The sequence below is a fragment of the Zingiber officinale genome, chromosome 7B (genome assembly GCF_018446385.1).
Source record: "Zingiber officinale cultivar Zhangliang chromosome 7B, Zo_v1.1, whole genome shotgun sequence".
NCBI classification, from domain to species: Eukaryota; Viridiplantae; Streptophyta; class Magnoliopsida; order Zingiberales; family Zingiberaceae; genus Zingiber; species Zingiber officinale.
In genome coordinates, this window is record NC_055999.1 from 73921021 (window position 1) to 73932599 (window position 11579).

General features: G+C 39.2%; 1 protein-coding gene across 1 annotated transcript; it reads right to left on the reverse strand.

Moving 5' to 3' along the window:
* Nucleotides 1–7802: 7802 nt before the first annotated feature.
* Nucleotides 7803–9390, reverse strand: LOC122004440 (glycogen synthase kinase-3 homolog MsK-3-like). The gene is made up of 6 exons (XM_042559330.1): nt 9201–9390; nt 8679–8776; nt 8295–8435; nt 8145–8195; nt 7969–8064; nt 7803–7874 (listed from the first exon to the last, which is right to left on the reverse strand). The coding sequence occupies exons 1-6, from the start codon at nt 9388–9390 to the stop codon at nt 7803–7805; spliced, it is 648 nt and encodes a 215-aa protein (XP_042415264.1).
* Nucleotides 9391–11579: the final 2189 nt, after the last annotated feature.

The window sequence follows — 11579 nt, forward strand, 5'->3', positions numbered from 1 at the left end:
AATATTAATATTAAATTATTATTATTATTATTATTAATTATGAATTATGAATTATTATCTATTATTTTTTATTTTTTATTTTAGACTTAGCTTTAATTCATATTTATCATAGTTTGTCAAATGGTAGACAATTCTCTTTCTCATATTATTCCTCGTCTATTTTTTTTTCAACTTGTTCAAACTGAAACGAAGGACATGAAATGTTGTCTTGCAAAAGTACCATTTGTTAGGACCAAAAGTAGCTAGAGGGGGAGGGGGGGGGGTGAATAGCTCGTCGCTTTCGCTCGTTGCTCGGCGTTGCTTGTTTCTTCAAAGATGTGCAGCGGAAATACAAAGAAACAATCACACAACGCTAACACGGTTGGTTTACTTGGTATCCACCTCACAAGAGGTGACTAATCCAAGGATCCACACCAACACACACACCCTCCACTAAATAAAACTCTCCTTTATGGTAACTACCAAGGGCGGAGAAGCCCTACAAGACTCAATACAAGAAGAGAGGGAAATGATACAAGAAATACAAGCTTACAAGCTTACAATGAGTATAAACCCTAACCCTAGCTTCTCTTCTTGGCTTTGATCCGCCTCTTGACTTGGAGAACTTCCAAGATCCTTCAAGAACTGGCGATCTGAGCTTTGTGAGTGTTGTGGAGGAGCTGGCGAGAAATCTGGAGTGTATCGGAGAAGAGATCCGAAGGAAATGTGCGCCTACGACGCCAACGGTCGGATCCCGATCGATTCGAATGTTCCCAATCGATCGGGAGGCTTTGGATCGATCCACGGATCGATCCGGAGGGCCTCTGTGTCAGAAACGCAGATCGATCCATGGATCGATCCGGCCATTCGCGCGAAGCGGCCGCGTCCCAATCGATCCACTAATCGATTGGGACATCCGGATCGATCCACGGATCGATCGGGCTGATCGCTCCAGGCTCACGGATCGATCCAGCGATCGATCCGGCTCTGGATCGATCCACCGATCGATCCAGATTGGTTTTTGCCCAAATCAAGTCCCAAGCCTACCAAAACAACACCCGGTCAACCTTGACTGTTGGTACACCATGCGTAGCATTTGGTTACTCCTTTGACCTGCTAGGACTTCCCACCAAGTGTCGGTCAATCCTTTGACTCACGGACTTTTATATTCATGCCAGTATCGGTCACTTCTTTCGACCTACTGGACTACTCGACACCGGATGTCCGATCATCCTCGATCCATCTGGATTTTCCTTGGCTTCACTCACCGGGACTTTCTCCTAGCTTCACCACTGGACTTTCCATCCGCCTAACACACCAGGTCCCTTCACCGGCTTCACTCACCGGGACTTTCACCCAGCTTCACTCACTAGGGTTTCAATCGCCTAGTTTCACCTCTAGGACTTTCCTTGCCGACTTCACTCACGGGACTTCCATTCTACCTAACATCCAGTTAGGACTTCCATCAATCCAATCGACCTCGACCTACTTGACTCTTCTTCAATCAATTTCTTATTGTCAAACATCTAAACTCAAACCAAGACTCGGCTTGGTCAACCAGGTCAACCTTGACACGAGGGATGTTGCACCAACAATCTCCCCTTTTTTGATGTTTGACAATACCACAATAACACTTACAATACCACATGTAAGTTAGGCTAATCCTATAGCCTCAATCTTCATGCCACTAGGTAATGAACACATAAATTAAGCTCTTCATTTTCCTTCTAAGAGGGCCTCTAGGTAATGAAAGCCTAACTTACACCCATTCACAGGTCCTTTCATTCTCCCTCTATTGGCACACATCAACCCATCTTTGGGCACACATCAACCCATGCCCCAATTTTTGGTACACATCAACTAATCCATTTGTTGACGACTCTCCCCCTGAAGAGTTGCTCATCGTTGTTCACAACATCACTCGTTGTGATCAACACGATAATGAAGGTCCCATACCCTTCATTTATCCTTACTTCTCCCTCAATGTAGATAAATACCCAACCCTGAGCATTTTCTAACCACTTGAGTTCCTACTTGAAATAATGAGGATATCCACTCCCCATTTCAAGTTCAAAAGCTCATACATGAGCATTTTCTTTAAAGAAGGTTAACCACCTTCCAAGGTTCATGAAAAATAATTTTTCATGTCTTTAAAGAGTCCCTCCCCCTAAAGATATGGTGGTAACTTCTGTCATTGCACCAATAATGACTTGGAATCCCTAAACCTTTAGGAAACTCAAATTTAGAAGTTTTGAGGTTCAAATTCTCAAAATTTGAAACAAACCTCAACCTAAACTTCAATGAAGCCTTCCTTAACCAATCCATCCTTGTTTTCACATGAAAACACCCTTTGTATGTATACAAATGTATTTTGGTGGGTTTGGAATGGTTACCTAGACTCAAAGGGGTTCAAAGATGCTGAAATCAGACCTTCCCAGCCAAAATCAGCAACTTGGATCGATTGGAGTTGGGTTCCAGTCGATTGAACCTTTCTGAATCGATCCACTGATCGATTCAGACTATCGATCCAGCGAGCTTCTGCTCGCGGGGGACTTGCCTTCTGAATCGATCCACGGATCGATTCAGGCACTCCAATCGATCCATGGATCGATCGGAGCTCTGATAGTTGCTGAAATTCCATTTCAGTCAACTTCAGAAACCCCTAGAAAATTCTACAAAAATCCAAAAATCATGAAATTTCGTGTAGACATTATTTAGGGCATACTTAATCATGGAAAAATAGTTTTCTATGAAAATATATCATATTTTCAAAGATTGACACAAGCTTGAAAACTTGCTAAAACTTTAGCGTTTTCTTCAAGTTTGTGTCTAACTATTCAATGGTGATTACTATCAAAAGATAGCCTTCACCATAGTTTTCAAAAAGTATTTTAAAACATTTTCAAAACCAATATCCCATCATGTTCCTTGGGCATAATGCACATGACTTGTACATTAGCTTTCCCAATGATGGGAAAACACATAACTATGTGTTTTGATGAACCTAAAAACTCAAAAGAATGCACTCAATCAACATGTTGAGCTTTGTCCATCATCCTAACATCTCACTTGTATCTAATGTGCACTAAATCACATACAAGTCACCTTATAGTCTTTGTGAGATGTAGATTTTGGTTTTGCCCTAATCTAGGGATCATGCATATCTATCTAGGCATTTTAAAGATATTAGACATCCACCTAGGATGTCACTTGTTAATAAGTGTTGTTAAATGCCATTTGTCCTTAATTACAAGGAATTAAACTAATGCATGATAATGTTATGGCATACATCAAAATAAAATAACTTTCAAAAGAAAGATTCCTATAACTATATGATGTATGAATGTCATGACATGGTATTTTTTGGATTTTACATAATAAAACATGAATGCAAAAATAGACATGATGTCATGGCATATGATGGGCAAACAATCATGGCAAGATTTAGCATAAATAAAATATATCTAGATTAACTATCTAAGTATCCTTAAAACCTTAACTAAACTTACAGCTTAAACCTAGATTGCCTTAAAGTGCTTCATGAAAATGCCAAAGCCTAAATTGACATTTCTAATTCCCTTGATTAATTTATGCCAGTCGAAATTAAGTATATCCTCAAATGTTGGCATATTTCATTTTCCCACAAGAATAGCACCTTTAAATCAAGGCCCGGATCGCCTTAAATTTCCTAAGAACATACCAAAATCCCAACTTAGTAGTTCTTATGAATTTCCCAATATGTGCCATTTAAGATTAAAATCAATTCTTCCACCATTAGGCACATTTTACTCTTTCAAGGAGTAAATAATACTTCCATTTCATTTTCAAAGGTTAACAAACCTTGAAAATGCTCATTGAGTGTCAATTTCCTCAAAGTTAGGTTAACTACCCTTCTAATCGGAGTTGACACTCTCTAACCCATTTATGGGGTAGAGAAAATGCTCCTAGGAACCCAACACCTATCGGTGCTCCTTGGATGCTCTAGGTACTCACTAGGGATAACTTCCCTAGATACCTTCCTAGTGACCTTGTTGGGCTTCTTAGAAGCCTTGGTCACATTTTCTAGGTCAACTCTAGGGATAGCCTCCCTTGTGACCTTGTTAGTGACTTTCTTAGACTTCTTAGAAGTCTTAGTCACTTTGGTTGCAAAGAGACTTCTAGGGATATCTTTCCTTGTATCTTTGATTTGACCTCTAGACTTAGGGTTTGTTCCATAGCTATATGGAACCCTATGATAACTAGGCACATCCCTTTTTGCTTTGGGTTTGTATCCCAAACCTCTATGGCCATTGGATGGCTTTTGTACCCCTAAACCTAGGTTATGCTCATTTTGCCCTTTTAGGATATTTTCCATCCTTTTTAGGGTCTTTTTCATTTTATCAAGTCTTGATCTCAAGACTTGATTTTCTATCATTAAATTCTTAGATTTTGATTTTTCATTACACCCATGAACATTTTTGTTTTTGGGCTTGTATCTATTATCCTTAGTGTTCTTGCCCAAGTGTCCATCTACCTTCCTAACCTTAGGTTGGGTAGATTTGGCATGTAGAGCCACATGTTTTTCCTTAAAGCCCTCATGCTTCCTATTCTTATGGTAAATCGCATTAAAATGATAAAAATTAGAACTATCATGCTTTTTACCATAATGTAAAGGGGTAGGCTCAATAAAAGATACCTTCTTCTTTACCTTGGAGGCTCCCCCTTGACTAGTGCCTCCTTGAGCCTTGACCACCTTCTTTCCCTTAGGACATTGACTTCGGTAATGCCCCTTTTGATTGCAAGAGAAGCATATAATATGCTCCTTGCTCTTCTTTGTGTTGGGGATGATCTCCTTGGGCTTCACCTTGCCTTTTTGTGCCACTTGGCCCTTCTTCTTGGCCAATTTAGGGCACTTGCTCTTGTAGTGCCCATGTTCCCTACACTCAAAACATATAATATGATTTTTATTATTAATTGAACTATTTTTACCTTCTTGTGTAGGGATGACATCTTTTCCTTTGGATCCGGAGGTTGAAGCTTCCTCTTGATCGGACCTTGATTCTCATCCATTTGATTTTTCTTGACTTGTGGAGGTAGAATCTTCTTCCTCCTCTTCGTCTCTTGACTCGGATGTAGAAGCTTCTCCTTCTTCTTGATCCGGCGTCACCAAGGATTGCTCCCCCTCAATCCTAGAGGTGGAGGCTTCATCTTCTTGAATATGAAACAAGGAGTATGCTCCCTCCTTGTTCCCTTCGTTGTATTCCCTTGAGGATGAAGTTTCTTGGATTTCCTCTTCTTCGGAGGTTGAGCATCTCTCAACCTCGTAGTCCTCCTTTTGGTCTTGCTCCAAAGAGTCACCCTCTATGGATACTTCTTGCTCTTGTACAGTGGAGGGGATCTCTTCATGAAGCTTGGCCAATTCGCTCCATAATTCCTTTGCATCTTCAAATTCTCCAATTTTGCAAAGGATGGTGCTTGGCAATAAATTGACCAAAAGCTTGGTCACTTTGTCATTTGCATCACACCTTTGAACTTGCTCTTGGCTCCACTTGCTCCTCTTGAGAACTTTGCCCTTTAAATTTCTTGGAGCCTTGAAGCCTTCCATTAGAGCAAACCATTGCTCTATCTCCATCATAAGAAAGTTTTCGATTCTTGATTTCCAAGAATCGAAGCTTGTGGATGTGTACGGTGGAGCCACCCTTGTGTCAAATCCAAGTTCATCTTGGAATTGCATCTTGAAGTTGAGCTTGTTGAAATCTTTGACTTTTGATGAATTTGCTTCAACTTCTTCACCCTCTAGCTTTTCTTGTTCTGCTTGACCCTTCCGGCGATGATTCCGGTGAAGAGCGGGCTCGCTCTAATACCACTTGTTAGGACCAAAAGTAGCTAGGGGGGGTGAATAGCTCGTCGCTTTCGCTCGTTGCTCGTCGTTGCTTGTTTCTTCAAAGATGTGCAGCGGAAATACAAAGAAACAATCACACAACGCTAACACGGTTGGTTTACTTGGTATCCACCTCACAAGAGATGACTAATCCAAGGATCCACACCAACACACACACCCTCCACTAAATAAAACTCTCCTTTATGGTAACTACCAAGGGCGGAGAAGCCCTACAAGACTCAATACAAGAAGAGAGGGAAAGGATACAAGAAATACAAGCTTACAAGCTTACAATGAGTATAAACCCTAACCCTAGCTTCTCTTCTTGGCTTTGATCCGCCTCTTGACTTGGAGAACTTCCAAGATCCTTCAAGAACTGGCGATCTGAGCTTTGTGAGTGTTGTGGAGGAGCTGGCGAGAAATCTGGAGTGTATCGGAGAAGAGATCCTGAAGGAATCGTGCGCCTGCGGCCTTTATCGATGCCAACGGTCGGATCCCGATCGATTCGAATGTTCCCAATCGATCGGGGAGGCTTTGGATCGATCCACGGATCGATCCAGAGCGCCTCTGCTCGGAAACGCCTGGATCGATCCATGGATCAATCCAGGGCTTATCGCGACATCCGGTCCCTCCACTGATCGATTGGGACATCTGGATCGATCCACGGATCGATCCAGAGGCTCTCTGTTCGCTAGGAAAGGCTTGGATCGATCCACTGATCGATCCAGTACTTGGTTTTTGCCCAAAACCAAGTCCCAAGCCTACCAAAACAACACTCGGTTAACCTTGACCTGTTGGTACACCATGCCTAGCATTTGGTTACTCCTTTGACCTGCTAGGACTTCCCACCAAGTGTCTGGTCAATCTCTTTGACCCACCTGGACTTTTATATTCATGCCAAGTATCTGGTCACTTCTTTGACCTACTTGGACTTCCCAACACCAGATGTCCGATCATCCTTGATCCATCTGGATTTTCCCTTGCCTGGCTTCACTCACCAGGACTTTCACCTAGCTTCACTCACTAGGACTTTCCATCTGTCTAGCTTCACTCACTAGGGCTTTCACCTGGCTTCACTCACCAGGACTTTCACCTAGCTTCACTCACTAGGGTTTTCAATCTGCCTAGTTTCACTCACTAGGACTTTCCTTCTGCCTGACTTCACTCATCAGGACTTCCATTCTACCTAACATCCCAGTTAGGACTTCCCAGTCAAGTATCCGGTCAACCTTGACCTACTTGACTCTTCTTCAATCAATTTCTTATTGTCAAACATCTAAACTCAAACCAAGACTCAGCTTGGTCAACCTTGACCTGAGGGATGTTGCACCAACACCATTCTTCTTTGTTTGAAGCTTTAGTTGAAACAAATGCTTAAAAATAGCACACTTGTAAAACTCTGCCGACCAATCCATAGATGACAAACTATGGGACGACAAATTGACCAAATCAAAGTTGATCAGTTTTGGCACCTAACAATTAAAGAATTTGGATTGAAACAACTCGAGTATAATTATATAGGATGCAAGATTACATCTTTTAAACTACAAAATCTAACACAACAAATTAAAAAACAGAGTTCAACGTAGTCCGAACTCCAGTTGCATGCAGCCCCGTCGCACAAATGACACTTCATCAATTAGAAATTGTAAATTCATCATGGCACACTTTTCATTCCATAAAATTAGTTAAGTCCTCAGTGGCCGTCTCTGATCCTCGTGTCAAATAACTCTAACAAATCCTTAATTCAGATGCTAGCCAATTCACCAACCTCGGTGGAGTAGTCCATTTTAGATCTAAACAAGTGGATGCGGTTTTAAACTGGTCTGTCAAACAACTAGTGCTCATCAAAGAATGGATGAACTAGTGCTTCTAACTGTACCAAAGTAAAGAACTCAGCAGATGCACGAGCCATAGTATCTAGTGCAAATTTAAGGAATGGGTAAACTCACAGCAGTGCATCTCAGGTTTGGAGAGTATTGTAGAAGTCTAGATACAAGATCGACAGCTTCAGAGGCATTCGTTTATGGAAGATCTGATTAAAGATAATGCATTTAGAATAGGAAAATAAGAGAGAAATGTTAGGTAAATGGGCAATCCAATGTGAAAATGTGGGAAGAGATTGTCACCTTGTGCCAAGGGTGTACCTTTATCTGCGGGAATCTATATTCTGTGTAATTAGGATTCATGCATCTAATTTCTTCCCTTGTTGGAGTGCCTAAAACCTGGAGAAATATTAAATACAAATACTGAGCAGGAGGATAGTAGTATATTATAAAAGTAAGGCTAGAAACCAATTATGCACCTTAATTATTTCAACCAGCTGGTCAACTCCGCTTTCACCAGGGAATATAGGTTGTTTGGATGATAAATCAATTCATTTAATAATTGTGCAAACAAGGCAAAACTAGAATGACAAGTTATGCATTATTCATATGAATACTATCATAAATACCTGTCCTAGCAGTAGTTCAGCAAGAACACAACCAACATACCAGATGTCAATCGCTGTAGTATACTCAGTTGCCCCAAAAATAAGCTCTGGAGCTCTGTAGTACCGAGAACAGATGTATGATATGTTTGGTTCCCCTTTCACCTATGAGGAGTCCATGATAAAATCAGCATACAAGTTATTAAAATTTGGAGAATCTGCAGTACAATTATAGCCACAAAACAATTATCAAGACTTTTGCGCTACCGAAGTCAATTAGTTTCAGCTGAAATAAAAAGAAAAGAAGAGAAGCCCGGTACTGTTTTCATGTATTTATGTTGTTAAAGTGGTTATGAATCACAACAAAAAGGCAGAGAACACAACATGGATTACAGGATTAGTACACACCAGAAGATTTTGGGGTTTAATATCTCTGTGGTCAAGGAGAACCACATTGTTCACCTTCTCCTTCTGCTTTCCCTTGCTCCACTTTTTCAATCCAAGTCCTAACCCATTTATGCACCACTAAAGATGACACAATTGGAAAAGTCAAAACTTTTACAAGAGAAAAGGATTTACACCTTCTTCTGCTTGCCTCCCCTAAATTTGGCTGACTTCGAAGACGAAGGCGAGGCTTTCTCCTTCTTAGATGCCTGTTTAGTGCATGAAAATGGCTAGAAAGAGGTCGGGCTTGCCTCCCCCAGATTTGGCCGGCTTTGAAGATGGAGGTGGGGCTTTCTCCTTCTTCAGCAGTTGTTTAGTGCATGAAAATGGCTAGACAGAGGCGGGGCTTGCCTCCCCCAAATTTGGTCAGCTACAAAGACAGAGGCAGGGCTTTTTCCTTCTTCGGCGCTTGCTAGCGAAGGAGGTCGTGAGTGTGTGGCTCGGTAGCAGCGAATGGTAAAAGGTGAGTATTAGGGTTTCAACTGCCTAAGCCAAAAATCATTTTCCTTCTTCCTCCGCTCCTGCTATCATCGTAGGCTAGGTTGCGTCGCTGCCACTGCTCTCTTTGCCTCAGCCGTTGCTCCGGCCTTAACCTCTCCCTTTTTCCTCGCATCGCTGCTGGAGCAGCCCTTGGCATGGAGTCCGCCTCCGCCGCCGCCTCTGCGGAGGGCCACATCAGCCGATCCTCACCCACGGCTGCCGCTACGTCCACTACACTGTGTACGGCAACCTACTCGCGGTCACCGCTGTTGCTTGCCTCACGAGCCATTGGAGAACAACTCGCGAGTCATCGTTGTGAAAAAAAATGAAAGGATAATTTTGACAGAAAAATTGGTTAACCCCCGGAATGGCAGAAAACCTAAGATTGTGGAGGTAATCAGATTCCGGGGTTATAGCCTATTTGATGACGTTTTGCTGATGTGGCGGTAAAATTGTATTACTTGGGAATTGATTATAACCTAAACCAAACAAGGTTATCAATGATAACCTTGGACAGATAACCAAGGTAATTAACGATCATCCTGAACCAAACGTACCCTAAAGGTACGTTATTGTTATTATTTTTGATGATCTTAATTATTCATCAATGAAAATCTTATTTGATTTAAGTAATCTATGATTTTCGAATAATATTACATGTCAAAAAAAGGACATACAATTCAAAATCAAAAAATTTTAAAAAATTAAGATTTTTTTTTATTTCGGGGTTAATAAAATTTTTTATCCAAAATACTCTGAATAAGAAAAAATATAATAAAAAAATATAAAATATTAAAAATAAAATAATAAACTTAAAAATAATAAAAAATATTAAAAAATAGAAAAATATTTAAAAATAATAAAAAAAATGAAAAATAGAACAAATGGTAAAAAAAATAAAAAAACAAAAAAATATAAAAAGGAAAAAATTATAAAAAAATAAAAACATATTTTTTTAAAAAAAAATACACATAAAAATAAACAAAAACATAAAATGTAAAAAAAATATAAAATTTAAAAAATAATAATAATAATAATATATGGTTGGTTTTGTATCTAAGAATAATATAGTAAAATATTAAATTAGGTTATTCATTAAAATCTTCAAACAAGTAAGTTTTTATTGTATTACCTAAGTTGAACTAAATAATATTTAGTTATATTTTATTCTCCATAATCTTGATTATGTGATTACTTGGTAATCACATAACTAAGGTTACACATGATAACTTGAACTAAACGCACCCTAAGAGATCTTTTACAACATCAGATATGAGTGATACGACATTCTGATATATTGATGAGACATTTTGTTTATCAATATATAATATCTTGTGAGAAGTATATCATTTTCCTCCTACTGTTAGAGTCTTAGGCATATGAAAGGAGGATGAATCATTTGTGTTTAAAAATTTATCTTTTTCAAATTTTAAAATTAAGTGTGAATGTATAATGGAATAAAACAAAACAGAAATGAAAAATAAACATAAGAACATGATCAATTACTTAATTCGAAATTTTGATAACTCTTACTCCAAGATTTAGACCCTTTGGATTTATCGATGGACAATCTATTAAATTCTCGGTAGAGTAATAATACAAAGTTAATATAAAGAAGTGTAACAACTTATACTTCCTTTAAGCAATAAAGTAAATGACTGAATTAAGTTATCCAATATGATGATTTAGAAGTTGAAGCTCTTGTGTATTAGTGCAGGTCTACCAACAACGATTGAATGCAGCAGAGTAGCCACATGGCAGCAGCACAACAATATATATGTAATTGGAGTAGTCGAATGATGAAAGAATCACGTAGAAGTATTGTATCTTTATTACTAGTCAACCCCTTTTTATAAATAGTATCGGAGACGCCTCCAATAGCGTCAGGGTGCCTCCGACACCTCTTATCAGTGTGTGAACTCTATAGTTTATTCACACAGAGGGTGCCTCCAACAGTTCCGTCGCCTTCGTGCTATGAAAGTTTATCTACAAATTTTATCTCTACGAGGATGCCTCCGTCCTATCCAAGGCGCCTTTGTGCAATTCCAAGGCACCTTAGACATTGTTCATCCGAGTTGATTTTTGTAATTTAATCCTGTAAGTTCATATTAGTCCAATAACAAAATAGCTAATATCAAATACTTTAAAGTATTTGGATGCCCAGTTTATATATTAAGTACCAAAAATATTTAAAAAAATTTATTTCAAAAGTAGAAAATGGAATTTTTATTAGTTACTCATTAAACAGTAGAGGTTATAGAGAATATAACAAAAATACATTAAAAATTAAAGAAACCACAAATGTAAAATTTGAAGAATCTAACCATAGCTTAGAACAAATTCAGATTCAACAAATTGATTTTGTTAGAGATAGTTCCAGTCAAG

Coding starts and splice junctions, on each gene's coding strand:
- LOC122004440 (XM_042559330.1), bottom strand. CDS start 9,390: ATGTGGCCCTCCGCAGAGGCGGCGGCGGAGGCGGACTCCATGCCAAGG. Junction 8,777..9,200: donor GAAAATGATTTTTGGCTTAG/GCAGTTGAAACC, acceptor TAAATGGGTTAG/GACTTGGATTGAAAAAGTGG. Junction 8,065..8,144: donor AGCTGGTTGAAATAATTAAG/GTGCATAATTGG, acceptor ATATTTCTCCAG/GTTTTAGGCACTCCAACAAG.